The 27,501-nt window shown below is 42.2% G+C and overlaps 1 protein-coding gene across 4 annotated transcripts in view; it reads left to right on the top strand.

The window, feature by feature from the left end:
* LOC130276361 (FH1/FH2 domain-containing protein 1-like) overlaps positions 1-27,501 on the top strand; it is a 148,147-nt gene that overhangs the window by 73,077 nt on the left and 47,569 nt on the right. For all 4 annotated transcript variants that reach the window (XM_056525613.1, XM_056525616.1, XM_056525614.1 and 1 more), the window contains exons 3-9: positions 18,597-18,661; positions 18,988-19,055; positions 20,956-21,061; positions 21,191-21,285; positions 21,508-21,619; positions 21,987-22,081; positions 25,367-25,510. In XM_056525613.1, coding sequence (XP_056381588.1) covers positions 18,597-18,661; positions 18,988-19,055; positions 20,956-21,061; positions 21,191-21,285; positions 21,508-21,619; positions 21,987-22,081; positions 25,367-25,510 — 685 coding nt within the window. The remainder of the gene's footprint in view (positions 1-18,596; positions 18,662-18,987; positions 19,056-20,955; positions 21,062-21,190; positions 21,286-21,507; positions 21,620-21,986; positions 22,082-25,366; positions 25,511-27,501) is intronic.

Genomic DNA, 27,501 nt, shown 5'->3' with positions numbered 1-27,501 from the left:
GGTGCCAACATTTATGGCCATGACTGTATCTGCATGTCTAACTTGCATACGCAGCTACTGGCATTACCAATAGGGAGTCATAAAAGACCAATAGTATAACAGTAAGATCCTTCGGCCCCAGTACAAGTGACACCTGTCATCTGCGGCGGCATGGCTTGTTTCAGGGTAAATTCTGTAGAAGGGTCACTTCAAGTTCAAGGTAAAATTCCTACTGAAGCGCCACATCCGTTATCTTGTACATGTGTTAAGCGTGTCATATGTAATTGGACGGCTCTGTACCGATGACAGGAGAAGTCATTGAAATGAGTTATTTTATCTTCTACTCAATCTATTCTGCATGGCCCCAAGCCAGCGCTGACTGATCATTTACTGAGCCAGGTTTATCGGCACCATCTAGAATGGTTGGAGGCAGAAGTGCTTAATGGAAGCTCTATTCAAATAGAAGGATCTGACCGATGTCCAGATATCCCACAGTGCTGGTAGTATATATTAGGGGCGTACTGTGTGCCTGAATTTCACTGTCACTTTTGCCAAAGTTGTCCATTTTGAAATTGCACAAAAATTTTGCACCAAATTTCAGCCAATAAAATGTCAGGAAAGCAATGATAAGTCTCCCCCAATGTCCCTGTGTGATCCTGCAGCGACCAGTAAATGGCTGTCAGATATGACATATTATCGCTATAATACCTGGACCCGTGGCTAGGGATGTAAAAAGTAAATTGGTGGCCAGTTAGCTTTATTTTATTAGGAAACCCATTTTTTAGAGGCGTTGTCTCATGAGTAAAGTTCCCTGTTAAAGTGAAGCTTGTAGAGTGATCTAGGCACACACTTCTCTTCCAGGAAAATGTAACATTACATGGTGGCGATTGCAGTAAATGCATGAAAGTGCCGGGTTCATATCTATAATTTCAGGGCCTGTTTGCAGCATTTTCTTCTGGGTCTTATAGGCTTCATCTATGTGCTTTTTACATTAAATTTTGGTGTAAGCAATGTTAATGTTGATGCTGGGTATGGCAAGATAAGCAAACAAGTTCATTGAGTTATTGAAGAAAGAAATGAGAAGACAGAAGCATTATCTTCTCAGTATACTCTATCACCAGCTTGGTGGAGATAGGAGACCATCAAAGACCACATGACCTAACTCACTGAGGAAGACTGATGCTGGATAGAGGTGGAGGGAAAGTGGAAAAGTATTACTAACGTAATGGACAAAGACAATTACAAATATAAGGAAAGCAGACTGATCTCCTCCCCAGTGTATTAAAAGTAAAACAGCACGTGCTAGTTGTGTGATCCCATGTGCATAATCCTTGTCTGTCTTCTACCTTCCAGCCTGGAGTTGAGCGTTACCTTCCCACCTACTTGACTGAAGGAAGTCTTTGTGTACTTTGTTTATCTATGATATAACACAGGGAGACGCGTTACATTGACATGTGGGAATCATACTTTATCTTTGCTTGATGAAATCAAATAGTCACCTACCATGGAAAACATGAAGAAAATACCCATAGTAGCCATGTTCCCTCTGCAATATGTGCAGATCAATTAAGTGGAAAATAAAATTGGTGGCCTTTGTATGAAAAGTTAAAGCATCTTCATCTACCCACCACTGGTCCTTGCACCTAGAGCAAGTCTTTGTAGTGTGGAAAGTGAGGAAAAATCTTGTAGAATAGATGGAATTGGAGTATTCATAGCTCCATATACAAATATAGTGGTCAGTCCTATTTGGAGACAGCTGGTTGCAAGGCCCCTTAAATGAACAGTCTCCTACAGAATACACCATGGTGTCTTAAAGAAGAAAACTAGACATTGATTATTTAAAGGATTGCATTACTTTTCGAAGGTGTTGTCTCATTCTGTAAATGAAACTTACTCTGTGATCAACTGATTCCTATATGTTCTGCTTCAAGCAATTCCAACCCATAGCAGGGGCTATGATCCGCAAGGCATTTCCCCTAAACTGACCGCTGCTGTAATGTAGTATTACATGGCAGCCTTCCAGAACATTAGCTGCTTACTGTACACTGTGGCTCAGAGAGGCATTCTGGCCAAGGAACCATCTTCTAGGAACAATGGTCAATAGAGAAGATGATTTTAGGCAAAAAAAAAAGCCTCTTGGTCTTAATGCTGGGACCCTCTTGGCTATGTCCTCTTGCTCGTTTTTGCTCTTATGGTTAATGAGGCTAACAGTGTAATAAAAAGATCCTCCCAGTACACACTAGTATGTAGCACGCTCTGCCAGTCCAGTAATGGTTGTGTGTGAAGAATACAATAGGTGCACTGTATAAAGAGATAATTATAGGTATCATTGTGCCTTTCTATCACTCCTAGCTCTGTGGGAAATATTGAGAAGCTTGTGGGAGTCACCGGTGAGATGTCTGTTCACACAAGCCAGCAATCTTATATTTGAATACCCCACATAACCAGGCAGTTTAAGATGGCATCTTAGGTACAGCAAATGCCATACTTGTGGGTACCAGCAGCAAATTTCTAACTGCTTTGGCTATAACTCTGGGTAGACACTTAACCCATAGTACAGCAGGCAGACCTTCATGAAAGATATGTGGTCCCCTGAAATATTGCTGACTCTTCACCAAACAATTGTTTGTCCTTTTTTATTACTTATGGTGTTTATAATAGGAGCACTATGTAGGTTCATTCCTTCTGTGTATGGGGCCTCATCACTATGGACTCGAGCAGCCATAGGGAAGCGTTGTTCCTTATATAAGGGCAGGACACTTGCTTGAAATGTGTAATTCCGTCTGGAACACATAGGGTTCTTCACGTTGCGATACATCATAGTTGGGTTTAATCCTTCCATAATCCAACTCTGTTGTATGTATATGAAATTCCTCAGAAAATCCAATTTCCCCACAAGAGGCCATTGAACTTGTAGTTTTCCTGTGTCGTGAGTCATATTTCCCTCTTGTCATCAGTGGTATTCTTAGAAGACTCGAGTCACTGTGGGAAGCCGCGATCCCCTGAGACAATGCCAAGAGCTGACATGTAAAAGATAAGGGTACAGGAACAGATGGACAACACATCTTCAAGCCATGGTGCCACGCTTCCAAAACTGTATGCATGCCGTTCCATGAGTTCACCTTAGCCAATACCTAGTGTTTCCACCCTTTGACAAGTAAAAGAAAAGCAAAGAAGACTTTGAAGGTTTTTTTTTTTTCCTCACCTTTTGACTGTTACAATATCATGACGGTGTATGATAAAAAGGCCTGATCATGGTTGGGCTGTTTAATCCTAGAGGAGCAGTGGGTATAAATGACTGGGAAATACGTAAAGAGCTCTCCTGATGTTTAGACTTTATGTATGTGGTATATCAGGTAAATGCCGTAAAAGTCATTGGTGCAAAACCACTTTTACAAGCATCATCATATTTAAGTTTCAGTGTAAATAATGGAACTCACTGACTGTATCTAAACATAATAGTAAAAGCTCTGGGTTGGGTCCCCCCCCTGTTACTTTAGATATAAAATAATTTCCTTTCCAGGTGATAGCAAGGAGTAAATATGAAATAGTCTCATTTCATTAGTGGAGGATCACCCCTGTGTTGAATCCAAGATAATATATGAGCAATGTTAGAAGATTGAACCTGCTCCCTAGATATGTAGGGATGTGTATTTCATTTATTTATTTTTTGGAACCTAAAACTGTTAAAATATTCATGAAATGTGCAGAACGGATCCTAAGTTACATCTTCTAGTTCACTCCGGAGCTGCACCTGATGTTTTGCTGGTGGCACCACTGTGTACAGTACATATATAACTTATCCTGTAGTTATAATGTGTTGCAGCCTGTATTTCTATCAGTGGCAGTCATTATTCTGCAAGGATTCATAGCTAATATCTCCCAGCATTCCTGGCTACTTCAGTGTTTGAACAGAAATAATAATAATATAGGAAAAAGTAACTGTTCCTTACGTTATACAAGTTTAGATAAGCTATTAGGAGAGGATCTATATAGATATATAATTTATAGTTTTTATTAATTCCCCATTTTATAGTCTTGTTCTGTATTGTATCTATGTAAATAAGCTAGGTAAAGTATGATTAAGGAAAAAGAGTCCCCATGATACAGCTGACCCCCATTTCCTTCCCTGTTGGCCCCATTGAGCCATAATCTACCTATTGTTTGGGCATAGCTAAGAATAGTTGAAGGTTTTTAACACTATCATATTTGCTCTTGACATTGGATAAGCTCTGGGCCAAAAGATAATGATCACTGAGCAAATAAACAAGATACACCCAGCTCGTTCTAATGTTCTAGAGCTATTGCTCGCACCAGGCCAAAGTCAACAGAGGTTTGGAATTGTTTACTTTCCTGTATGGCAGTAGTGCATTAAGCTTCTGCACTCCACTTGAGCACATACAATATTTTAGGTAACATCCCTAAAGCCAGGGTAGTCGCTTTGTATATTGTTATGATGAATTCACATTGTTTTATAGGTATTTGTCATAACATGCTTTATTAAAGTGATTTTACAGTAACTATAGTTTTATGCAATGCTATAGGTTGCAGGAACAGCAGGAAGTCCCAAACCAGTAAGATTTGTTAATGGGAAATGACAGGCTGTTTGCCTGCACTAAACCCAATATACTGGGTTTCTATTGTGGGTGAACAGAAGTAAACTGATGTATTACATATTTAAATTGGTCCCTGCGTAGTGCAGCTATGGCCCCTGTTGCTATGGCGGGAGCCAGCCTACCAAGCTTCCCTGTCTCCATCCTGTGTGCAGCACTATACCCAGCCATCTTATGTATATTCATTATTCTTCACTCTCACGTTGTAATTAGGAGGTGAGAGTAAATAATGAATATGCATAAGATGGGCGGGTATAGTGCGGCATACAGTGCGGAGACAGGGAAACTCAGCAAGCCCGCTCCAGTCTCTATTGCGCACTAAACCTAATTTTCATTATAGCAACGGGGGGGCCATATCCTTAAAATGCATGGACCAATTTAAGTAATGCCTCATTTTACTCTTGTTCACCATAACCCTGTGTATTGGGTTTATTGCGGGAGAACAGCCTGTTAGTTACCCTTTAAGGTTAAGGGAAAAGCCACCCTATATTTTCAGTGCAGAAAAGGAACATCTCAGAAACATCTCAATAGAAAATCGAAGACTTTCGTTTTTGACAGGTGGGGATATCCTAAAGTGTACCTGTTGTTTCAGGTAGTTTTTCAGGATAAGCTTCATTGTGTGTGTACATTAGGTACCAATACTATTTCTGGCTATTATATAACTTGTTTATTTTTATGCCTTTTTTTTTAAATCAGTTTTCATCAGACTCTGACTTTCACTTGTCGCTTAGTGCGTATAGCTTAACCTCTATAATATTTCCAATACCCTGGGGATCTTTCTCTACTATATCTCTGGACACGTTTTTAGAGGCACAAGCACCATGGATGATATTCTAAAACAGGACTGAGCAGTGTAAGCTGTGAATGCAATACTAGGGTGAGGTCTGATACTCACTATAAGGGTCTATTCACACATACAGGATCCTGCGCAGATTTGATGCAAAGGATTTTTTTATCTGCAGATTAGATGCTGTGCTCAGTCATTTAGTTTACATTGAAATCCTGCACATCAAATCTGCGCAGGATACTGGATGTGTGAACGCACCCTAAGGGCTCGTTCACATGGGCGGTTCCACAGCGTATTTGCTGATCCGCTGACGATGGACCCCTACAGTGTGCCTCAGATGTGCCTGCTCGTGCTAAGTGAGTTTTGAAGTCATTTTTTGCTTTTGGTTTTGCTGAGACACGTTTATCATAATATCAAGGAGGATTGATAAATTTGGCGCACATAAGCAAAAAACAATAAATCCCTTCAGAACACCATTTTGTATGATTCCTCCTCTCCTCTTGAGACTTTTCAAAAAGTCGCAGTTGTGACTTTTTGTGAGACTTTTTAAAAAAGTGCCCTCCAAAGGTAGTTTTGTAAACCAAATCTGCCTTTTTGGTTTGTGACTTTATGGAGGGTTTTGCTACTTCTTTTTATGCCTATTTGCGGCATTAACACTTCATAAATTCATGACCACTGTAAACTTAAAGTTGCTTAGGAGACTGTTTGTTTGATTCTTTCTGCATACCCCAAAAAATCGCAAAAAAAAAAAGGCTTGGGTGCACGGGCAACATTTTGTGCTCCCGGAGTAAGGAAAAGAAAAACTCTAAATGTAATAATAAATCTCCCCCATTGAGTTTTTAATATCTTGTAATAGCGAATTGTGCCCTAATTCTAGCGGTGTTTACAGATTGGGTGCTGAGGGGCGTGATTTGCATACAGGGGGCATGCTGTTACACTAAGGGGGATGGCGGCACATACTTACTGTCCAGGCAGCAGCCATTAAAAGCCATCCATATGACAGATCCCATAGTTCTCATTATTTGTTACCCGCATGGCCGCACATTGGCGCTAATTTACTAACAGTGGAGTGTAGTTTTCTTTGTGGGTTTTGTTTTCTGGCAGGTATTTACTAATGTTCCCCTACATTTTGCACTTTTCCCTACATTTTTTTTTATTTTTTACTTTTTACAACTGCTCTGAGCTGTTAGATTTTCCAGAGCTCAAATCCACCACATTTTCTCTGGAAAAATGTTAAGATTTTTTTTAAATGTCGGAAAGACACCCCTTTCGTGGAGGCCACGCCCATTTTTCTGGTTTGTGATTAAAATGGAGAGTAGGTCAGGTTTTTACATTTTTTTGGTGCAAATTCTGTCGCACAAATCAGGGCCATTATCTGCACACTAGCGAGCTATCAGGCAACCCTTTTGAGTGGAGAGTCCCGGTATAGGACTATACTGTCACCTATAAAGGCCACACGCAGGGACTCTCCACAGTAACTCTAAAGTCGTCAGATTATAACAGTGCAGCAGTGTTATATAAAGAGCGGCAGATATACATGACATGTATGGTTGCTGGGGGTTCTCAGCACTAGAGATATGTGAGTTAAAGTACCTCATCATGGGGATATGGAGGTGACTACACTTATGTCACTCATGGAATTGAAGACCTCTACATTCAGCCTCTCCCTAGCCTGGAGTGGCTGATAGCGGTAAACAGTGGATTATATTTACCTGTCTAAGGGGGCTTTTACATAGGCAGATCATTGCCAGACAACAATAGGACCATTTGGATGGCCCAGCTGTCAGGAGTGAATGGCTGTTGTAATTGTTTGGCCAGCCGTTCACTTATATTATTGTAGGCAGAACATCCCTCTACGTGGAAAGATGTGCTGCCGACAAATGATGACGTCTATGCCTGTATAAAAGTGTGATCAGCTGACACGGGCATTTACTGATCATTTTACCCTTGGCAGGGTTAGGGAGTGAACGTTCTCCTGAACATTTGTTTGCCCATTTTGTGTCCCATTTAAAAGGCCCTTAAAGGGGTGTTCAGAACATTATGTACGGTGGGACCCCCGCGATCAGTCATCTTATACCCTATGCTATGGATAGGGGATAAGATGTCTAGCAATGGAGTACCCCTTTAAAGACAATGTTTTAGCAAGATTTTTTTGTTTTTTTTTGTTATTGATTAGAACCAGATACTAAAACATGTTGTGTTTTTCTAATGTTTTGCATTTTCTCATTGTAATTTTTTATATTACATTTTTTATACATTTATTGTGCCGGAGCTGCATTTAGAGATAAGCTTTACATCAGGACCCATGGCCATAGACAGCAATAGACCTGAAACTGAATGGGAAAAGGGTCTTAGCATTCTACAGGGAGAGGGAGGGGGAGGGTGATCTTTGAGCAACAGCTATGTGTGTACCTCTGTTGTCTATACTCTGGTGTCACTTTTTACTGTAATCCTCTCTGTGATAAGTATGGCACTGGTTACTCAAGTCTGTACAGAAAGTCTCTGCTTGCGGGGGTCCCCAGTGGCAGGACCCCCAGGATCAGACATCTTATCCTTTGGATAGGGGATAAGATGTCTAGGGGCGGAGTACCCCTTAAAGGGTAGGGTCACACATAATGGACCCGCAGCGTATTTTACATTGCTGATCTGCCTTGCCCCCACCTCCTGGCCTGCTTGCAACAGCAATCCCCCTGCTCTGAGCAGCCACATAGGCACTACAGTGTACTCAGACATCACGGAGCAGCCACAATGTCTGTGTACACTACGCATGTACGCAGAGACTCGCAGGCCCCTGTCGGAGCAGGGGATTGCTGCTGCGAGCAGACCGGGGGCGGGGTGAAGAGGGGCAACAGCTGGAGGCAAACTATGGGTTGGGTCACTGGCAGATCCACAGCGTATTTTATGCTGCGGATCTGCCGGTGACTCAACCCATAGTGTGACCCTACCGAAAAAAAATAGTTTTACTGTAATTCGTAATGTGTTGCCATCCTGCTGTCTGTATCTATTCCATGCTGCCTGTGGTTTGGGCAGCATGGAACAGGTGAGAGGTTCTCTTTAACTGCTGTTCTGCATTTTGATGTGTGAGAGCAGTAGTGTCTCTGATGAGCAGCATTGTGGCATCTTGGTGGGTGTCCAGTTTCCTGGCAGGTGGTATGGAGTTTGCCTACATGCCACCTCATCATTGCTCAGACCTTGAATTACAGGAGGACCCCGCTGTCTGACACAATTTGATGACTTGTAGCAGCAGCTCTAGTGTCTTGTCATGCCGGTTATGTAGATATATATAGAGTGCTAGTGCAGTCAGCAATAATAGATGAGAGAAAATTGACAGACTGCAGCAGAGACATGAGTAGTCTAAAGAGGGCATGCTTCTTATAGGCCAGAAAAAGTCTTGTCATTGTCATGTAACCCTTATATTAGTGTGTCATTGTCCTGTCAGCCCTAGTGACCTGCATGTCATTGCAGGAGGGGTGCAGGCTCTATAAATTGGCCATTCACCTTTTGCGTATAGAAAATATGCATATCATCCGTATAGGGGTTGTGAAGATGGTGTGGATCTGTGCAGCCCGAAGGTCCCAGAAACATCCAGCTGGTGTCCTGTGAAGGTACTGGGTAAAGGAATGAGAAAATTGACCTTGGCAGCAGGCGCTCAGGATCCCAGTAGGAAATGTCACACTCAGGTCACGAAGTGTAAAGTTCAGCAACTTTATTGGATGTACAGCAATACAGCTATGACGCGTTTTGGTTTGAAGCTACCCCTTCTTCAGATTAACAGTAGTACATACATAATATGACACAGGGTTTAAATAGACATGGTGATTAGCACACAAAATGGAGGTGGTGCAAAGGTGAAAGGTCATCGAGTTCTAGAACAGTATAGATTTAATGAAATAAGCATAAAAAACTGCCAAGAGACTGAGGGGGGAGCACAACATAATTCATATTATTAGTAGCAGATACAGAACACAGGATATACTGTATGGCTGGGACGATCATTATATAAACTATTGTATAACACAGAATTGCGTCCGGGAGGCATGAAGATGAGGCTTTAATCACGCTCTCGCATCGTTCATGCTTGTCACGGTGGTAAACACCAGCACGCTAGAACTCCGCTAGTAAGCAGGAGTTGGTTGATAGGGACGCTTTGCTAATGCAGCAATCACGTGTCCACCAGCAACCAATGAAGGGGGAGAGACGCGAGCAGAGATGGTATCTTCTGTGTGCAGCGTATAGTGAGTACTGCGTTTGCATATCTGCACCTGGGAAAGCTGGGTGCAGTAAAAAAAAAAAAAAAAGTGATATATGGATATGATGAAGCCATAAAGATGGAACAAAGATAGGTAAAGATGTAGTTAGTGTTGTATATTACTATATAGGTTGGATAGGGTTACATAGAGACAATTTATATCTTCACAATGAGGGACATTTACCAATGTTCGCTTATGTATTATTTTTTTTTGTAATTTTTTTCCTTACTTTTTTTTGCTTATGTGCGACGTATTTATCAACTGGTTTCAGCCTGTTGATAATTTTCTTTCACGTAAGCAATTTTTCCTTTTTAACTTTGGTAGTAGCTTTTTGTGCTCCATGTTTGAGCTGGAGTAAATTTAGTAAATTTTTAACGCTGCTGCGACTTTTTTTTCCGCAGTTGCGACTGTCGCAGTTAATAAATACCTGACTACCCGTAGTCCATTTTAAAATTATTACTACATAGTAAATTTTAGGAAAACTTGCTTTTCTCGCTTTCCAGTCAAAATGTCGCACGAAAAATCGTGTAGTCGCAGTTGCGACAATTTTGCGACAATTATAGTAAAGATAACCTGACTAAACCCGTTGATAAATGTCCATAATTATGAATATAAAACCCGTAGAGAATAATAAATAGATAAAAAGTAAATGAAAAAACTAGGGATCGACCGATATTGTTTTTTTTAGGGCCGATACCGATAATCGGTGGAGGTTAGGGCCGATAGCCGATAACTTATACCGATATTCCGGTATAAGTTATCGGCTATTTATCCCCCGCGACACCGCTGCAGAACATTGATTTAAAGCGGGCGCTTTAAATCAATGCACTGCAGTGACTTTTGCTGTGCCATAGGCCGCCACCCGCTTCTCTCCCCCTGCCTGCGGGGGTCCTGAGTCCTATCACCGCCACCGCTCCCCCCACCGCCGCACTGTGCCGTGCCTCCTACCGCCGCATCGCACCTCACACCGCACCGCCCCGGCCCCATTGCCTCCCCCATCCCCGATTTTATAATTACCTGTTCCTGGGGCCCACACTACATCTGGCTCCGGTTGCGTCCTCCTGAGCTGTCGCTGTGCGCACTGACGGTGACGTCACGTCGCGCACGTCACGTCATTCGTCATTGCGCACATCGTCATTGGGTGCAACGCGGTGCAGTGCGGCAGGTCGGGGGGGGGGGGGGGTTTGTGGTCGCGGTGCGGTCGTGGTGCGGTGGGGGCGGGGCATTATCGGCTTGTCGGCAAGGTAATTGCCGATACCGATAATGCCCAAAATCGTGATTATCGGCCGAAAAAATCGGGCAAACCGATAATTGGTCGATCCCTAGAAAAGACAATGCATGAGATTAAATTATAAATAAATAAAATGCATGAATATAGTAAAATATAATATTGCTAGATATAGATGTGGAGATAAAAATATGAAGATATTACATATATATATATATATATATATATATATATATATATATAGATATTACTATATATTTACTATATTCATGTATAATATTTATAATTTCATCTCATGTATTGTTTTTTCATTTACTTTTCATCTATTTATTATTCTCTACGGGTTTTATATTCATATTGTGAAGATATAAATTGTCTCTATGTAACCCTATCCAACCTATATAGTAATATACAACACTAACTACATCTTTACCTATCTTTGTTCCATCTTTATGGCCCCATCATATCCATATATAATTTTTTTTTTTTTACTGCATCCAGCTTTCCCAGGTGCAGATATGCGAATGCAGTACTCACTATACGCTGCACACAGAATATACCATCTCTGCTCACGTCTCTCATTGGTTGCTGGTGGACACGTGATTGCTGCATTAGTTCTAGCGTGCCGGTGTATACCACCATGACAAGCATGAACGATGCGACAGCGTGATTCAAGCCTCATCTTCATGCCTCCTGGGTGCAATTCTGTGTTGTACAATAGTTCATATAAAGATCGTCCCAGCCATACAGTATATCCTGTGTTCTGTATCTGCTGCTAATTTATATGAATTATGTTGTGCTCCCCCCTCAGTCTCTTGGCTGGTTTTTATGCTTATTTAAAGCGTACCTGTCAGATCAAAAAAATATATAAATGTTTTTAATATATCACTCAGTACCTAATCCTGACCATGTACATCTAATTTTTATGTGTCTAGCACCTTTATTTATTTTATTATTACACGTTTAATTTAGCTCACTAGTCTGAATTCCTCTCAAAGGGAGGGGGCGTGGCCTCACTGTGCAGGTCTCCGCCCCCTCCCTCAGTATGATGTCTGCTCACATCTCCCCTAGCATTAGCAAAACTACAACTCCCAGCTTGTCCTCACTGACAGTAGTGGGACACAAGCTGACAGTGGGAGGATTTTTCCTCCAGCTGTGAGCCCTGCACTCACAGCTGTCAATCAAGGAAGTGTGTCCATGACATAGGTGATGACGCATGGACGCAGCAGGACTAGCATGTGTCCAAGCAGGCAGGTGGGCAGTTGTTTGAATGTCTTTTTCAGTATGAAATGCTGAAAATGTTCTAATGAAAGCAGTTGCAAAACCTATTGGTTATACATGCTTTACAACATATCTAAAGTTTTTGTATCTGACAGTGCCCATTTAATTAAATCTATACTGTTATACAACTCGATGACCTTTCACCTTTGTACCACCCTCCATTTTGTGTGCTAATCACCATGTCTATTTAAACCCCCTATGTGTTCTGTTATGTATGTACTACTGTCAATCTGAAGAAGGGGTAGCTTCACACCGAAATGCGTCATTGCTGTATTGCTGTACATCCAATAAAGTTGCTGAACTTTTCCACTTCGTGACCTGAGTGTGACATTTCCTACTGGGATCCTGAGCGCCTGCTGCCAAGGTCAATTTTCTCTATCCTTTACCCTCTATAATATATTGTCCATCTCTTAGGAGAGACATTAGCATGGGGATTTATAACCCTGCCGTCTTACTGGCTCATTGACCAGGCCATGCTGCTCTTGGGAGAGGAGTACCTAAAGGTAGGTAGGGTTCCCAAGAATCAGTGGTATTTGTGTGTGTGGGGTGGCGGGTTTCTTGACGCTGTGTCTTCTCTTGGTGGCCTCCTGGAATGTGCGAGTCCTCGATTCTGTTGTTTACACAGAGGTGAATTTCCCTCCGCTCATCGGGATAAGTGCTGGACGAGCTTTAATAAACAGTGTCTGGTTGGAAAAACTGAAGTCTTCACCACTGAGCAGCCGGGGTGACATCTGCTCTCCTAAGTCTTAATCCTGTTTCCTGTCGCCCTGGGTCACATCATCGCCGCCTGCGCTTCCATTTGTCGGTCAGTCACATAGCAACAAAATCGCTTCTCCTAACTAATGGGAAAGAATTTGGGCTCTTGAAGTAGTAGGAATGTACAGGGAAGGTAGAGGAGACCTCAGGTGACCTGTGGGGGGAGTTCATGCTGGTGACGTGCTGGCATGGCTTGATTTAGATTTAATTGATGGCATATGGTACCCCGCAACCTCTGTGCGGCATCCCTTATAATTACACATAAATCTGTAGCATCAGCATACACATTATTCTACTGTTGTTTAACCTGTGGCTGCCAGCTGTTGGCAAACTACAACTCTCAGCATGTCCCATCTGCAGGCTCTACATTGGCCTCTCTGTGGCAGACTTTTAACTTGTCCATCCTGTTCCTCCTGGTCCATGAATAGAATGTTAAACTATAGTTTACACCAGTGTTTCCCAATCAGAGTGCCTCCAGCTGTTGCAAAACTACAACTCCCAGCATGCCCGGACAGCCAAAGGCTGTCCGGGCATGCTGGGAGTTGTAGTTTTGCAACAGCTGGAGGCACCCTGGTTGGGAAACACAGGTTTACACTGACACATATTGACAGCAGGCGAAGCAGAAAGTCTGCATCATTATACACTTTTCAGGGTGACATTTTCTATAGGAAATGTAATAGCGGCCGTTCATGCTGGTTACTCTGCTTCTATTATTTTACCCCATTGATACAGTAATAAGGCTAAAAAGAAAGGAAAAAATGACTATGGCTCAGATAGTGTTTTTTATTGTCTGATGTTCTACAGGAGGGGGTTAGTTAACTATATTTTATTAAAATTTTGCACCATTGCTCCTCCTTTTGGTTGGATGCAGAACTGCTAATCACGTGCTACAGACCAGTTCAGTCCACACTAATCGCCCTTCTTGACAATTGCCGGCTTCCTGTTATTAAAGCCATTGTTTTCATATTGTCTTGATCAGCTTCCTGGAATGAACACCCTCTGCCCTTACCAGCCTTTAGACTGCGGCAGACCAAAGATCCCAGCATAAGATGACTGTAGACTTATGATTTTTTCGATGTCACATGGTGTATAGAGTGTAGGGGATGCAAGTGTTAATCTATATGTGACTCAGTACAGCTCAAGAGTGTCCCTACTGGCCGTTTCCTGCAGGGCAGCAGGATATTACGGTGATTCACTAAATGTAATCTGTGTAAGAACTTTGTGTCATGTTAACATATGAGCGAACTTACAGTAAATTCGATTCGTCACAAACTTCTCGGCTCGGCAGTTGATGACTTATCCTGCATAAATCAGTTCAGCTTTCAGGTGCTCCCATGGGCTGGAAAAGGTGGATACAGTCCTAGGAGACTCTTTCCTAGGACTGTATCCACCTTTTCCAGCCCACTTAGCACCTAAAAGCTGAACTAATTTATGCAGGATAAATCATCAACTGCCGAGCCGTGAAGTTCGTGACAAATCGAATTTACTGTAAGTTCGCTCATCTCTAATGTTAACCAACGTGTGCTTCCTGTGAAATCACAGACAGGACCCTAAAATTAGCAAAATCTCTGGGGCTTTCCCAAATGTGACAAATGCAGTATAAATATAAAAAATAAAGCTTTGAATAATGTCATAAAAATAAATAAAAAATATGCTAAAGTGCTGGTTGGGTCTAAGGGTACGTTCCCACCTGGTGTATTTTGCTGCTGCGTATTTTATTTCCCATTGAAGTCAATGAGTAGGAAAAATACGCAGCAGCAAATACGCAGCAAAATACGACAGGTGGGAACGTGCCCTAAAAGTACACACTAAATAGAAGTATGTTGATTAAAGCGTCACTGTCATTTGAGTAAACAAAAGTTTAGATCACATCAGGTCTGGATCATGAGTTACTGCCGGGTAAAGTGTATGGCAGCACACGCCTCACTCCCCTCGGCTGTCACTTAAAGGGGTACTTTTTTTATTTTTTTATTAACTGGTGCCAGAAAGTTAATCAGATTTGTAAATTACTTCTATTAAAAAATCTTAATCCTTCCAGTACTTATTAGCTGCTGAATACTACAGAGGAAATTATTTTTTTTTGGAACACAGAGCTCTCTGCTGACATCACAAGCACAGTGCTCTCTACTGACATCTCTGTCCATTTTAGGAATTGTCCAGAGCAGCATATGTTTGCTATGGGGAATTTCTCCTTCTCTGGACAGTTCTTAAAATGGATGTCCAGAGAAGGAGATGTCAGCAGACAGCACTGTGGTCATGATGTCAGCGGAGAACTCTGTGTTCCAAAAAGGAAATAATTTCCTCTGTAGTATTCAGCAGCCAATAAGTACTGGAAGGATTAAGATTTTTTAATATAAATCATTTACAAATCTTTTTAAAGGAGTTCTCTAAGCTAAAACTTTTAACCCCCGCTGTGCCCGGGCTGTAAAACTATACATAATAAACTTTCACTTACCTGCCTACGATCCCCCGTTGTTCCGATATCGCGCGCCCGTGCTCTGGTCCCTGTCAGCTTCCTCTTCCTGCGGGTCGGTGACTTCACTCTGCGCTCAGCCTATCAGCAGCCGTGACGGGACATTGCTGCGGCCGCTGATAGGCTGAGCGCAGAGTGAAGTCACCGACCCGCAGGAAGTGGAAGAGACCGGGACCGGAGAACGGGACGGCGATATCGGAACAACGGGGGATCGTAGGCAGGTAAGTGAAAGGTTATTATGTATAGTAACCCTTTAAACCCAACTCATTCCTCATAGACTCTAAAGCAGAGAATGAGTCTGATCTGGTGGCCAACCTGAAAGTGAAGTATGTTGCAACAGGGTTGTAGCCTGTGATTGTAGTGGGCCTCAAAAGACAGGGTGTGCCCTGAATTATGACATGTCTAAGCAATATGTAAAAAGTTTTCTAAATGACATTGATGCGTTAAACAAACCACACGTTTAAATGAATGTTTGGCAACCGATATATCTACCGTTCTACCACATATGAATGAACAATTGTCCAGAGCGTTCGTGTGTTCTGAATGGGGTAATAAGCACCTCAAAAACAAAAGGTTTGGGTGGTTAAAATACAACATGCCTGCCTGATCGTATTTTTCCCTGACCTCATCTGTCATTGGAGTCTTCCATACACATCATACTGTTGTCCCGGTACCACAGAAATCTTTTGGGTTTGGCCAAATTTTCATGTATATACCTTTAGTAGCTGTTCTTGAACATTCATTTGGCCGTCTTTCTCAAAAGTTCATTTAAAGACTTTTTTGGACAAAAATTTGTAATGCTGATGACTTTTCAGACAATGGTAGTCAGGTCAACTAAAACAATCCTTTGTTGCTAAAAGTGTTATTCGAGTAAGGGAAAGATTTTTTTCTTTATAATTAAATGGGGTTGCCAAAAAAAAAAAAAATTACAAAAATAATAATAAACTCGCCTGCTTTGATTCTCCACAGCTGCCATTGTAACTGCTCCCGATCACCACTGCTTCCCACTTTCCCTGTTGTGTTGTGTAAACCCTGTAGGGAATGCCTGCTAGCTGAGGCGGGTCAACACTGCTGCCAATGATAGGCTGAGCGTACATTTCTTGTAGGGCCGAGCAGGAACCAGGAGCATGCTGAATTACGGTTGATCCCCTTTTTCTTAAAGGGAAACTCTGGTACGTAACTACGTATCCCCTGTCCATAGGATGGGGGATAAGTGTCTGATCACAGGTTGTCTGACTGCTGAGACCCCCCACAATCTCCTGCCTGGCACCCTGGCTCTTCTTATCCAGGGAGGGACCACCTCTCCGTGCACAGAGATGTGTTGACCACCGTACGAATCAGTGGTTGACATGCCCCCTCCATGCGCATCTATGGGAGAGCCGGAGACACACCGCTCGTGTAACTTCAGCTCTCCCATACAGATGCTTTGAAGGGGTGTGTTGACCAATGCTCTGTGCACGGAGAGGTGGTCGCTCCCTGCATTAGGAGGGGATTGTTGGGGTTCCAACGGTCAGACAGTTACCGTATCTCCTATCCTGTGGAAAGAGGATAAGTAGTTAAGTAATGGAGTTCCTCTTTAAGGGGAGATAAGCTGCCACCAGAGAAATCTGGCAGGGGCTTACCTACCTCCTACTGTCTATTCAGAACCCACTCTATACTTGGTTGAGCTGAACATTTGTGTGTAGAGAGAAAGCTGTTGTCCAAATGAGCATTCATATGTGCATGGCCAGTCAGATTATAGGATATTTCCAACCAGCATAAAGTATTTCTTCCAGTAAGATAGATGTCACTGGGAGCAATAAAGATACAGTGTGGGATCCTGTAGTGTTATGCTATATATGCATTCTGTACTTTCTGTCTGGCACTCCTTTGTTTTTGTTTTGTTTCCTTTGTATTGAGTAATATTGCTATAAGATAGTAAAATGGTTTGATGCCAGTGAATAGGAACATCATTATTTCCTGTCGGACTGAAAATCCACAGAGACCTAATACTTGTTTCAGATTTAGGCGATCCCCTGTGAGGAGAACAGTCTTGGATGCCAGATTGACAAAGTTTGAGTGCTCTGATGCATTGTAGCAAACTGTCAAGAAAGGAGAAAGGTAGCCGTTGTGATTAGACAATTCTCTGCGAGCCAGATGGCACACATTGTAACAAACCTTCAGCTGTGCACAATATAAGGCCTACACAGATTTTTAGGCTTTGGATGTTAATGTGAATGCTTCCATTCACTGACTGCAAGCAGATATCTTGAAAATGGTGAGGAAATGAAACAGCGGATTAATTTTTCTGAACCTTTATGCTGACCATCTTTATGGTGCAGTACCTATTAGAAAAAGACAAAAAGAGAGGGACCGCGCCTCGTGTATTACCCAAGACAAAGGGTGGGACTGAAGGAGTGGCTGGATTGCACCAGCCTTGCGGATGGCCGCTCACCTTACTGAAGTAAAATTGCGCTCATCACCCCTGAATCTGGGTATAGTGGTAGTAGTTACGATGGAGGTGAACTGCGAAGCCCGAAGGGTCACAGGGATGGAGAGTCCAGTCCTGTTATGTGTAGTGGATAAGGGGAAAAAATGACCCATGCATCAGGCGCTGTTCGGATTTCCAATATAAATAAGATCCAGATCCAAATGCAGCATTTAAGTACCTTGAGGTACTATATTTATTTGGCACACCAATGATGCGTTTTGGAGGTGGCACCCTCCTTCCTCAGATGTGCATGATGGAAACGCGTCATTGGTGTGGTAAATAAATATGGTACCGCAAGGTACTTTAATGCTACATTTGGATCTGGATCTTATTTATATTGGAAATCTGAACAGCGACTGATTCATGGGTGATTTTTTTCCCTTATCCACATCTTTATGGTGGGCAGCAATATGACTGCCATTACAGCTATAGTGGGCAGGTCACTAGATTAGTATTAAAGTTTAACATTTGCTGTCTAGTCCTCTGCTGTCATGTTGACTACCTATGTAATTGTTCTGTAGGGACTATGGGGGAGAGTGTAGGGAAGAAGGGGTGCAGTTCCCCATAGCAAACAATCAGAAGCCTTTCTAAAAATGAAAGAAGCTATCTGATTTGTTGCTATGAGCAGCTGCATCCTTTCTCTACACAGGTTTTGATAAAGCTTCCCCAATATTATGTGAACTTACTGCTACAGTGTAGCTGCCTCATTGTGTAAAATAAGATGGCTTTTAATGCATATGAATCCTATTTGTTTTCCAGTAAAGGCAGACGACCCACTCTGATCCTCCGGACGCAGCTGCCAGTGAGAGTCCATGCGATTCTAGGTAAGTCAGCCGTTAATAATACTGGACATAGACTTGGCCTCCTCACAGATGGATTAGTATATACAGATGTTCTGCGCTGCAGCAGCCCAGGTCTCCCAGTAAGGCTCAGCGAGCAGCTTTGTCATTCCAGACTCTTGGAGGTAAATGTGGGGCAGCCGCTCGGAATAGAGACGCCCATTTATGATCCTCTAATATTAGTGCCACTGCTCCCAGACTCCAGTATTGTGGGAGAATAACTCGAGGGTGGAGCTAGGATGTAAAGATCTCGGCGCAGGATGGAATCTGTCACGTGGCATTCAGTTGTTTCTTTCCTTCTCACTTCACAGAAAAATTATACAACTCCAATGGTCCCGAGTTACGGAGGTCGCTCTTCTCTCTCAAGCAACTTTTCCAGGTAAGAATGCTTTGCTGAATGTTTTGGAAAAGGGGGGTGGGGTCTATAACACAAACCAGATGTCTGAGAAATCATGGACTTATGTATTCACTAAGTCTGTGCAGTGGCAGTATAGGACCAGTGTCAGTCTGTCCTATCCCCAAGGGTCAGTTCATCCTAGTCTTTTCCCCCCAAGGGTCAATGTGTCATGATCTTGTCTCCCATGAGGGGCAGTGATTTCATGGTCTTGTCCCCCCAAGGGTCAATGTGTCATGATCTTTTCTCCTTTGTGGTTAAGTGTGTCATGATCTTTTCTCCATTGTGGGTCAGTGTGTCATGATCTTTTCTCCTTCGTGGGTCAGTGTGTCATGATCTTTTCTCCTTCGTGGGTCAGTGTGTCATGATCTTTTCTCCATTGTGGGTCAGTGTGTCATGATCTTTTCTCCTTCGTGGGTCAGTGTGTCATGATCTTTTCTCCTTCGTGGGTCAGTGTGTCATGATCTTTTCTCCTTTGTGGTTAAGTGTGTCATGATCTTTTCCCCTTCATATGTCAGTGTGTCATGATCTTTTCTCCTTTGTGGTTAAGTGTGTCATGATCTTTTCTCCTTCGTGGGTCAGTGTGTCATGATCTTTTCTCCATTGTGGGTCAGTGTGTCATGATCTTTTCTCCTTCGTGGGTCAGTGTGTCATGATCTTTTCCCCTTCATATGTCAGTGTGTCATGATCTTTTCTCCTTTGTGGGTAAGTGTGTCATGATCTTTTCCCCTTCATATGTCAGTGTGCCATGATCTTTTCTCCTTTGTGGGTAAGTGTGTCATGATCTTTTCCCCTTCATATGTCAGTGTGTCATGATCTTTTCTCCTTTGTGGGTAAGTGTGTCATGATCTTTTCCCCTTCATATGTCAGTGTGTCATGATCTTTTCTCCTTTGTGGGTAAGTGTGTCATGATCTTTTCCCCTTCATATGTCAGTGTGTCATGATCTTTTCTCCTTTGTGGGTAAGTGTGTCATGATCTTTCCCCTTCATATGTCAGTGTGTCATGATCTTTTCTCCTTTGTGGGTAAGTGTGTCATGATCTTTCCCCTTCATATGTCAGTGTGTCATGATCTTTTCTCCTTTGTGGGTAAGTGTGTCATGATCTTTCCCCTTCATATGTCAGTGTGTCATGATCTTTTCTCCTTTGTGGGTAAGTGTGTCATGATCTTTCCCCTTCATATGTCAGTGTGTCATGATCTTTCCCCTTCATATGTCAGTGTGTCATGATCTTTTCTCCTTTGTGGGTAAGTGTGTCATGATCTTTCCCCTTCATATGTCAGTGTGTCATGATCTTTTCTCCTTTGTGGGTAAGTGTGTCATGATCTTTTCCACTTCGTATGTCAGTGTGTCATGATCTTTCCCCTTCATATGTCAGTGTGTCATGATCTTTTCTCCTTTTTGGGTAAGTGTGTCATGATCTTTTCCCTTTCGTATGTCCGTGTGTCATGATCTTTTCCCCTTCGTGGGTCAGTGTGTCATGATCTTTTCCCCTTCATATGTCAGTGTGTCATGATCTTTTCTCCTTTTTGGGTAAGTGTGTCATGATCTTTTCTCCTTTTTGAGTGTCATGATCTTTTCCCTTTCGTATCTCCGTGTGTCATGATCTTTTCCCCTTCATATGTCAGTGTGTCATGATCTTTTCTCCTTTTTGGGTAAGTGTGTCATGATCTTTTCTCCTTTTTGAGTAAGTGTGTCATGATCTTTTCCCTTTCGTATCTCCGTGTGTCATGATCTTTTCCCCTTCGTGGGTCAGTGTGTCATGGTCTTGTCCCTCCGACGGTCATTGTGACATAGTCCTGCACCCCATTTCACTAAGAATACTACATATATGACCCCTCATATTTTATTGTAACATAATACAATCAAGACTTCATTCCTTTAATAGGAAGACAAAGATCTGGTTCCAGAGTTTGTGAGTTCAGAGGGACTGACATGTCTTATTAAAGTTGGAGCTGAGGCTGACCAAAACTACCAAAACTACATTCTTAGAGGTGAGTACCAAGTGCATGACCAGCCAGAGCTCCCCATTATGACAGCTTTGTGTCCAGTCTGGGGAAGGTAGCAGCTAATTTGTAACCAGTACAGTGATATTTATTAGACACTTTTATGTTTGGTTGCAGCTTTGAGTCAGATCATGCTCTTTGTGGATGGTATGAATGGAGTGATAAATCACAATGAGACGGTTCAATGGTTGTACACGCTCTGCGGCAGTCCGGTGAGTTCCCAGCACCCATCACCAGACACTTTATTTTTTTTTCCAGATTGTTCTAGAACAGTTTGTTTTTCTTTATTCCCTGCACCAACATCCCCGCAGATGGTTCCAGCAGTACTTTACGCTTCACCTTGTTTCTGTTTCCCATAAAATTCAACCCAACAAGCCATAAAAAAGAAGTAATTGAAACTCAGGGTCCTAACTTTCCTCCTCTACTTCCTGCAGTACCGCCTGGTAGTAAAGACTGCCCTGAAACTGCTGATTGTATTTGTGGAGTACACAGAATCCAATGCCCCTCTTCTTATCAAAGCCGTGAATATTGTGGATCAGAACCGGGGTAAGTGCACTTTTATACCTTGGCAGCCCTGATTATTGCACAGTCTATGGCTGTAACATCTGCAGGATTCATGTCTGGCTCATACTGTGTCAGGTGCAGGCTGAACATTTAAGGCTGCCCAGATCTTCACATCTGCTGTTTACGTTGCGTCGTCCTCTCTTAACCCCACAATTCTAGTAAATGTCAGTCAGCCCAGTTATAGAATGTACAGAGCCTGACTGCTCCTCTATATGCTCTTTATGTATCCATTTAAAGGATCATTAAGCTTCACACATAAAACATTGTCTAAGAAGAAGAGTCAATTGATCAGTCACAGTGTATTAAGAGTATAAAACTTACAGTCCATTGTTCTACCTCTTGTATTTAGGTACCAGCCCATGGTCAAACCTCATAGATATTCTGGAAGAGAAGAATGGGGCGGATTCAGAGCTGCTTGTATTTGCTATGACACTCATCAACAAGGTAAGCATGAAGCGGTGGTCATACGCGGAGCATGTTTGGGGCCACTAGCAAATCACTGGCACTGACATGGCAGCTGTGAATGTGCTCACCCTTAGGTTATTGATCCTTGGCATGGAAAACTGCTTGTCTGAATATTCCTGTGTGAAAGAGTGAACAATGTGGTATCTCCTGGGCTGTTTTTTTCTTGCCCGCACAACACATTAAACTATCCCAGCCTGTACTCCTTTCATACCAGGTTCTCAGACAGAGCTTAAATCCAGTATCCTTGCACCTACTTCTGCATGCGCACAGCAATTCCACTCATGAAACGCCTTTAGCTGTCCTCATAAGTAACTTTACCCAACAGTGCTGATATATGGCACTGTACAGAACCCAGGTAATGTGCTTAGACTCAAGGCATCTTATTTATATGTCCAACCACCACTACAATCATTATTATTCAGTCATGGCCATAAGGCTTAAAATCCAAACCACAGGTCAGAAACTGCACTTGTGTATTTTTATCACTGACTGTACCCATAGATATAAAATACCTTCTGCTTGCAGCCACCATCAGAAGGTATTCACTGGGTACAGATTTATGTATCTCCACTGAAAATCTTTGGTAAGCTCATCCACTGCCCCCAATGGTAGCTGCAGACAACTAATATTTTATTATGTAGCTATTTTGTTCTGTGCAGAAAAGGGGATATGGAGTTGAGTAACAGAAAATGCCCAATTCCTATATCTAGATTAAAGAAAAATATGTTGTTTAAGGGTGGGCATTTAATTTAATCTAAAGAACCCCGTACAATGCAGCTCATTGAGATCTGGGTTAGTAATACTGTATATGGTTCTGTCCTGACTTTGTAGTATATTGTATGGGTTAACAGAAACTGTCTTGGGTTTTTTACGGTTTGTCCATTGGGGTTTAATTGCTGTATTATACTGAGACCACACTGCAGTGCACAACTAATGTGTAATGTGCTGCAGACCCCCATAGAGTGAGCTCCTTATATCTGGCAACACATGAAACACTGTCCGGCTTGTGGAGCAGTTTAAATCCAGACAGACGTCTCCCACTTTGTTGTCAATCCAGAAGACTCGTCACGTGGTGGACAGTGCTGACAATTAGCATGACAGCATTTATTATCATTAAGAGGGAGCTCCTTGTGTGCTGAGAAACCAGATCTTTAGAAACTGGGAAGATGAAGGTGACATAGCCTTGATCCTTCCTTCTTTGATATAAATTGCACCTTTAGAGACATCAGGCCAAAGGTAGACTGAGACCCTTGATATTTGTAACTTCTAATATACTTTTGTTTTTTTAACTCCTCACCAGGAAGATTTTTATTTTTTTGCTTTCACTGGAAGCCAACATTTTTACATCAATAGGCTGAAAACTTATCTTGACATAACACTTGTCACAGCTGAGTTGTAACAGTTGTCACATCCAGACAATCCTCTGTGAGCTAAGCAGCGTTCACTCTACAGATACTTTCAACCTGCGCAGATACACTGTAACAGACTATTTGAACAGGAGAGAGAATTGGACTTCTGATGTGTTTATACACAGAGGATTGTAGCAAACTCTCAGTTGTGTGAAATAGTAAAGAGGTTGTCCAGGATTCGAAAAACGCTGCTTCATTCTTGCAAAAACAGCACCATTCCTGTCCACAGGTTGTGGTTGGTATTGCAGTTTAGCTCTATTGATGTGAATGGGACTGTGCTGCAGTACTACACACAACCTGTGGACATGAGTGGTGCTGTTTTTGCAAAAAGAAAATACTGTCCAAAGTAGGAGCAAATCCCCATACCTCTCCTGCTCTGGACAGTTCCTGACATGGACAGAGGTGTCAGCAGAGAGCACTGTGGTCAGACAGAAAGGAAATTCAAAAAGAAAAGAACTTCTTGTGGAGCATACAGCAGCTCATAAGTACTGGAAGGATTAAGATTTTTTTTTTTATATAGAAGTAATTTAAAAATCTGTTTAACTTTCTGGCACCATTTGATAAAAAAATTAAAAATAAATATATATAGATATGTTTTCCAGTGGAGTACCCATTTAAGTATGTGCAAATGTTCAGTCTCTTGAGGTAACATTCTTCCTTGACCTCAAGCATATTTGTCATCCTTGAAAATGCTGGAGAGTTTAAACATGATAGGGTACTAAGAAGGTGAAGAACTTTTTATTATACAACATAAATGTTTCCTGCACAGCGGCAGCATTACACCAATCATGCACCACTTCATTCTAAGTCATAAGGTGTTGACATATCCTAGCAATATGCCATCAGTTTATAACATAGGAAGACCCCTTTAACTCTCAATTTTGGGGCAACCTTCCATACCTCCCAAAGCTATAAAATGTCTAGCAAATAACAGAGGTCCATTGAGTAGCAGGTTATATATTTATCTCATCGCTCCTTGCCACATTTCTCAGCCTCAGTCTGGTGAATTAGTATAGACAGAATAAATGACAAAATCAGGTTTTGTAATTGTGTCATGTGACAGATACGCTGCACTCACACCATATGTTTTATAGCAGAACAGTCACCTCATCAGAGGCCGCATTCTCACCCTATTGGATTTTATATCTTCAGTCTGCACAGCTGGGATGATGTCCATCATTTGCAGCCAAAACGATAAAACCACATCCCAGATACAAAATATCAAACATATAGGAAATGAGCAGAATTTAAGGAAAAAATCTTTTCTGATATGAAGAAAGCAGTAAATATTGTCACTGGTGTAGAAAATATTCCTCTTGTCCACAGGAAGCCTGATTGTGCCCAATGGTGTTCCCAATACAAGGGCAGTAGGAAGCGTTGCCATTACAGTTGTTTCTGTTTCGCTGAAATGTCCCTCACTGATCCAAGTACTATACAAAAGTAGCCAAAGTTCCAAGAGGATAGTGCCCCACGGTGGCCAAATGACCATAAAATACTGTATGACACTTTATTCAGAACGCAGAACGTTCCCTCCTAATACTTGTGCGCTAAGAATTCCTGTAACGCCTGTGACTGCGCTTACTGCTGTGTGTGCTGTGGCACTAAGCATGAATGTGAAATGTGCTAGATAATTCTCTGTTCCCTAGAGCTTCTAATCCAGCTGTTGTCTTTTTTAGCAAATCCAATTTTCAGGAAAGCAGGTGAGTCTGAACTGCAGTGGAGTCCTTACTGAATGAACCTCTATTGATGTGACGAAGGAACTGTTTATATCCCTTTAGAGTAGAGCAATGTTGACCGTGGCTTTCATGTTTCATATTGGGACAGTAACTCACAAATAATACTTTTGTTTGCGCAGACACTGGGGGCTCTCCCAGATCAAGATTCCTTCTACGACGTAGCAGACTGTCTGGAGCAGCAGGGGATGGAGAAGCTCATCCAGCGGCACATGAACAACAAGGGGACAGACCCAGACCTTAAGCAGCGTCTGGCACTGTATGAGGTTAGTCAGTGAAATGCGTCACCCCAGCCTGCACTATCATGGAGATATCACAACTACTGCTTACTCATCACAGCCCACGAGACGTATCCGCTGTATGGGTTGTCAGTGATAAGCTGTTACTGAGAAGGAAATCCCAGAGCACCTCTCAATGATGTGAGCCATCACTATCTTCTTACTGACGCTGCATTCCTACAATGCTTTTCAGAAACACATTCCCCAGATGTTTTCAGGACAGACATTAAAGTCTAACTTCACTATGGAGCGATCTGCTGACAAAAAATCCCGAAAAAGAAAATTTTAATGATTTTTTTAAAAGCTCTTAGTACTACTACTTCTTAAAGCAGTGACTCTGATGATGTAAATAGTACATAAGAGAACTGTTACTTTAGCAAGTCTCTCAAGCAGTCGTTTCTAAGTAAAATTTATAGTTAACATTACAGTCAACACTACGGGCAGGTTTGAAGCTTACTACATTAATACAGTCTATACCTTAAAATAAATGGTAAAGGAGTATGCAGTAAGCTCTTGTGCTCACCCTAGTGGTAGCTGCAGGCATGTACTTTAACTATAGTCCAATGGATACAGAAGAATACGCTTGCACTCATTGTCCTAGGAGTAGGAGATATCACGTGTCCTCCGTGTGGCAGGGAGACATTAGATGCGAGCGCTCAGAGGCTAACAGCCATTTTAACAGCCGTTTTCGCACACAGTCGTGCGCTTCTTCTGGCCTCGAAAGAGGCCGGAAGAAGCGCATGGCTGTGTGCGAAAACGGCTGTTAGCCTCTGAGTGCTCGCATCTAATGTCTCCCTGCCACACGGAGGACCAGTGATATCTCCTACTATCAGGACGGTGATTGCAAGCGTATTCTTCTGTATCCATTGGACTATAGCCTTGCTTGTTTTTTTTCATGACTTAGCACCCTGTCAGTATTCCATTTTTAGCTTTGGCCACTGGACATTACTGGGAACTGTTGCATCATTAGCATACACTGGTGCGCTTGTTAGTGACTATGCCCTCTGTTTTTTCTTCTCCCTTTTTATTGTATGCGTCTATTTTAACTATGTTTATTCAGGCAATTTGGATGTCTTGCCGCCATAAACCTCTATTAAAGGGATAGTCCAGTCTACAACATTTATAACGTATCTGCAGGATTTGTTATAAATGGTTTTTAGGAGTGGTTACCTGAGGTAGTACCTGCATCTGTCTTGAGGGGTATCATAAGCCATTAGTAGATGGTTTACATAGATCAGTGTAATGCTATTGCATCACATCTGCTCACCTGACCCACGACGTACACAAATGTTATGGGTCTGGAAGAGGTTAAATAGTAGCACCGGAAATTTTCTTACTGTCAACTTTATACCACGTTTCAGTCCGTCTTTTAGCTTACATGACCTCACAAGGGGAGATTGATCAAAAGCTGTCAAGAGGAAAAGTTGCTGAGTTCCCCATAGCAACCAATCAGATCGCTTCTTTCATTTTTCACAGGCCTCTTTTAAAATGAAAGAAGCAATCTGATTGGTTGTTATGGGCAACTTTTCCTCTGGGCAGGTTTTGACAAATCTCCCCCATAGTCACTGGGGAGAACAAGGAGGGGACAGAGAACAAGCTTTAAAGAGGTCTGAGGTAAATACATTTTTGTATAAAATTCTCCAACTTCATAGTAGACATTGTTTCAAGACCTTTGCTTGCAGTTAGTGAATGGAAATACTTAAGGGTACGTTCACACATACAGGATCCTGCGCAGATTTGATGCGCAGGATTTGTAACTACCGATTAGAAGCTGTGCTCAGTCATTTAGTTTACATTGAAATCTGCAGCAGAAAATCCTGCGCATCAAATCTGCGTACGTGTGAACATACCCTAAAGCTGACTATGTGCTACAGTTGTATTACGACTAGACCATTTTCTGTGAACTTGAACATCTTGGACTCCAGATTTCGCCTGCAATGAAACATTGTCATAAACCTTCAGAACAGAAATATTGTATG

This window comes from Hyla sarda, chromosome 6 (genome assembly GCF_029499605.1).
Source record: "Hyla sarda isolate aHylSar1 chromosome 6, aHylSar1.hap1, whole genome shotgun sequence".
Classification (NCBI taxonomy): domain Eukaryota; kingdom Metazoa; phylum Chordata; class Amphibia; order Anura; family Hylidae; genus Hyla; species Hyla sarda.
The sequence above is the reverse complement of the archived record's forward strand: the minus strand, read 5'-3'. Positions and strand labels throughout refer to the sequence as shown.